The 4,633-nt window shown below is 43.8% G+C and overlaps 1 protein-coding gene across 1 annotated transcript; it reads left to right on the plus strand.

The window, feature by feature from the left end:
- Positions 1-3,368: 3,368 nt before the first annotated feature.
- On the plus strand, positions 3,369-4,375 carry LOC114490996 (olfactory receptor 1J4-like). The gene has a single exon (XM_028505141.2). It carries the CDS (start codon positions 3,389-3,391, stop codon positions 4,373-4,375), a length of 987 nt encoding a protein of 328 aa, XP_028360942.1. The 5' UTR covers positions 3,369-3,388.
- The last annotated feature ends 258 nt before the right edge of the window (positions 4,376-4,633 follow it).

A 4,633-nucleotide genomic window follows, 5' to 3' on the forward strand; every position in this document is an offset into this window, starting at 1 on the left:
AAAATCATTTCCAAATGAAATGGTGAAAAATCCTTTGTCCCAGCTGGCACATGCCCAAGAAGAAAGGACTCCAGGCATCACTGGAATCAGGGTCACTGTCCCCTAGGACTGCAGCCCCTCTGGCTCTTGGACACCCAGCTCCCTAAAGGGCAGGCAGAAATTAGCCAGAAGCTTGGGGACTGGGTGTCAGTCTCTCATTAGTAAGAGTTATTTTTGAGTCATTTCTCTGGAGCTGTTGAAACAAAATGAAAGTCTGTACAAGTGCCAAAGCCCCAGGCATTTCTTCTGTTAGTGAAGAAAATGCTACAATAGTGTTGCCCTGAGGAGCTGGGCACACAGTTTGGAGTGGGTGTCTGAACTCACCAAAGATGAGCACAGGTCAGAGGGGCTGGATGTCTGCACTGGGGACGTATCTGCCTGTGTGCCAGTAGGTTCATATGTGACAGTCTGCGTCCATGGCTCTGTGTCTCTGTAAGTCTGCAGGTACTGTGTATGCTCGTGTACATGCTGTTTGATGGTTGCATGTGTGTGCACATGTGTTTGTTTTCTATCTGACTCAGTCTGACTCTTTTCCTGAGTTAGACGTAACCTGGCCCCATTTTAGCCCATGTACACCAAGTTACCAGACCCTTGTGTGTGAGTAGGGACTCCTGATTCATGCCTGTGATTTTAAGTACTTGCATCACAGCTGAGCATCTGAGGTGACATTGTTGGCTCTGCTGCTGGACAAGAAGATGCCTGACCTCAGAGGAGCCAATGTTAGGTCAGAGAGGGTTCACACCTCTGCTCAGCAGCATGTGCTGGTGCATGTGTGAGCTGTGTCTGTGGCTGAACACGAGTGTGTGAGAGCAGGAAGGTGTATTTTTTGTTTACTGTGTGTATGTATGTTACTATGTGTGTGACCACGTGCATGGGATGCTGGTGCTGGTTTAACGAGTACACCTGTGACTAAATAGGCTTCACTGCCCCATGCTGACAGCCTTCCTCCAGGAAGGGGATCAGTGAGAAGGGGCAGAAGCATGCCCACTTTTAATAAGAGGGTGTGTGCTGCTTGTTGTAGAGAGTGTGTGGCTGGGTGTGCATATGTGTTCTTTGTGTGTGTTTCTTGTGCGATTTTTAAATTTTTGTGGTTGGTGTGGTTTTGGTGATGTGTCTATACTGTCTGAGTTATGTATATGTGGCGAATTGAGTGTTTACCAGGTGTGTCATGAGTCAGGTGTGTTGATGTGCATTGCCATTGTGTTTCCAAGTGAATGGCACATCACTGTGTGTTGTGTATGTCTTATTTTGTGTTATTTATGACTTGTATGTATGTATTTGGGCAAAAAATTCATTTGTTTTTCTCCATAAGATGGCCCTTATTGTACTTAGTTGTCTTTCATTCATTTGAAAGAATTTTGTTAGACTGTATTGTGACAGCTGTCATATCAATGTGCATTTTAAAAATGCTTGTCAAAATTGTTGCCTTTTTGTGCAGCCATTTTAATACTGAAGATGGGAAAACATACCGAACATTTTCAGCATATTATGTTTAGTTACTTAAAGGAGGTAACAATGCAACTGAATGAAACACAAAAAAGATTTGTGCAGTGTATGGAGAAGGTGCTGTGACTGATTGAAAGTATCAGAAGTGGTTTGCCAAGTTTCTTGGTAATATTGACATTTTGCCCAAATACTTCTTTGCTGTGGGGCTGTCTTATGCATTGGAAGCTGTTTAGCAGCGCCCTTGGCCTCTATACACCAGAAGCTAATAGCAAGAGATAGCAACATACTCAAAATATCCACATCAAGAAATTTATTGGTGAAAATAAAGAATGTCTTATTTCACAGAAAAAAGGTAACAGACTTTTTGCCCAACCCAATATATGAATGTTTATGAGCTGAGCCACATATTGGCTTTTCTTCTTTAGCATGGGAAACTGGTCACAGGTGACAGAAATTCAAAAATCAGCACTGGATGTGTGTGTGTGATCTGCATCCAGGACCTTCAGTGTTTCCTTAAGTGTGCTCATTCTGGGCCAACCTTAGCTCAAGTAACCAAACTGTAAGCAACCCTGTTTGTTAGAACACAGAGGCTCCCCTAAACAATAAATGGGAAGTTTCCATGTGAAATGGTTCTGAGGATGGGTTCTGATCACATGGATGCATTAGACTGGACCTCATGAGGTAGCTAATGCATGCTAATTTTTAATTCATAGATAACAGAAGACCCTGGCTGGTGTGGCTCAGGGGATTGAATGGCAGCCTGTGCACCAAAAGGTTTCTGGTTTGGTTCCTGCTCAGGGTGGGTCAGGTCCCTAGTAGGGGGCAAGTGAGAGGCAACCAATTGAGGTATTTCTTTCATATTGATGTTTCTCTCTCTCTTTCTCCCTCCTTTCCCTTCTCTCTAAAAATAAATAAATAAAATCTATACAAAACTAAAAATGTGATTATGAACTATAAAAAAAGAAGATACAGAATGCATCATGGTTAAACATATAACTTGTAATACAGACACATACACACACACATGCGTGCTCCATTTTGTCCCCACCCTGCCCTTGTGTGCCTACAGAATTGGTATAACTTATAGTTCTATTTCTTAAAAGCTAAAGTACGTGAAAGACCACAAATACTTAGTGGGACTGTGAAGAGGTCAGAAATTCTGGGAATTTAGGTCAGGTGTGTGGATTTAACGAGGAATCACAGGTAAAATCTTGGTCTGATATCCAGATTTTCACCAAAATGTTCAGCACTGTTACAAGACACAGCTTTTGGACTTTTCTGATTTCGAAGCTATTGTGGCATCAGATGGCTTTAAAAGACTATGAAACCCTAGAGTGTCCCTGAGGTTACAGCTGTAGGTCAATCGGACTTGGCAGGTCCACTAAGTGTCACATCATTCCACATCTTGTCAGCACTGAAGTCTCATGTTTACTTAAGGCAGACACAATTGATCCCAGTTTTCATGGTTCATCTTCGAATTCTACTACAGTGAATTGTGTATTCACTGGACCAGTGTACAAAGTATCCCTTCATACTCACTGAGATCTAAACTCCCAGAAATGGGGACCTTGCTTTTCCTGTTCACTATGGCATCTCAGTCCTTAGGAGAGGTCCCGAAACAGACTCTGTGTTCAATAAGTAATGGCTGAATGAAACAGTGAACACCTCCCACCTCTCTGCAATGAGGTCTTCTTGGCTGCTTATGGGTTTCAGTGATTTCCAGGAATCACACAGGGTTACTGTGGAGATGGATACTTTTACAGGTCTAAGAAATGAATAAACGTGTAGAAAAAATTCATGATTTTCCCAGAAAATTACAGTATGAGATATGATGCTCCTGGTTATCTTTCCAGGTTCCTGAGATTTCCAAACCTCCATCATCCTCGGCAGACAGAAGAGCAGCATGAGGCCTCAGAACCAGAGCAGCATGTCTGAGTTCCTCCTCCTGGGGCTGCCCATCCTGCCAGAGCACCAGGGCGTGTTCTTCACCCTGTTCCTGGGCATATACCTGACCACGGTGCTGGGCAACCTGCTCATCATCCTGCTCATCAGGCTGGACTCCCGCCTGCACACGCCCATGTACTTCTTCCTCAGCCACCTGGCCCTCACTGATGTCTCTTCCTCATCTGTCACTGTCCCAAAGATGCTCATGAACATTCAGACTCAGCAACAATCCATATCTTATGTGGGATGCATTTCTCAGTTGTACTTTTTCATACTTTTCGGTAGTCTTGACAATTTCCTTCTGGCACTGATGGCATATGACAGGTACGTGGCCATCTGTCACCCTCTACACTACACCACCATCATGAGGGAGGAGCTGTGTGTGCGGCTGGTAGCTGTCTCCTGGATTATTGCCTGTGATCATGCACTGTTGCACACCCTCCTGTTGGCCCGACTGTCCTTCTGTGCCAACAATGTCATCACCCACTTCTTCTGTGGCCTCATTGTGCTCCTGAAGCTCAGCTGCTCAGACATCTCCCTCAATGAGATGGTCATCTTCACTGAGGGAGGAATGCTTTACTTTCCACCTTTGGCTATTGTTTTGGGCTCATATATCTGTATAGGGACCATCATCCTGAGGGCTCCCTCCACTAAGAGACTCTTGAAAGCTTTTTCTACCTGTGGCTCCCATCTCCTTGTGGTGTCTTTATACTACGGGACACTTGCTGTTGTTTACTTTTTGTCCTCATCTTGGGATTCCAAAAACATAATTGCTTCAGTCATGTATACAGTAGTTACCCCCATGCTGAACCCCTTCATCTACAGCCTGAGGAACAGAGATATAAAGCAGGCCTTAGAAATGTTTGTCAACAGGGTTAATTTACTTAAGTGGAAATCACTAAATCCTCTTACTGCAGTCAGGAGCACAGTGAGGCACATGTACTAACACTATTGTAAGGTGGACATATGCCCACAACTTTAACAGAATATGCATTCTGTTGTCAAGTGTTAGTGTTGTTAACAAGTCAAAAAGGTCAGGTTTGATACTGGGATTATTGATAATTCTTTATTCCTAATGAACACTTTTCATTTCTTCATCATCTCTTATAAGGTATGTGTCTGGCATGAGAGCAAGAGTTTGGGGGCAACTTCCTCCCAGAGGGAAGTGCAGGTGGATCCCATGGTGTTTTGTCCATGTACTGTC

The sequence above is a fragment of the Phyllostomus discolor genome, chromosome 3 (genome assembly GCF_004126475.2).
Source record: "Phyllostomus discolor isolate MPI-MPIP mPhyDis1 chromosome 3, mPhyDis1.pri.v3, whole genome shotgun sequence".
NCBI lineage: Eukaryota > Metazoa > Chordata > Mammalia > Chiroptera > Phyllostomidae > Phyllostomus > Phyllostomus discolor.

Coding starts and splice junctions, on each gene's coding strand:
- LOC114490996 (XM_028505141.2), top strand. CDS start 3,389: ATGAGGCCTCAGAACCAGAGCAGCATGTCTGAGTTCCTCCTCCTGGGG.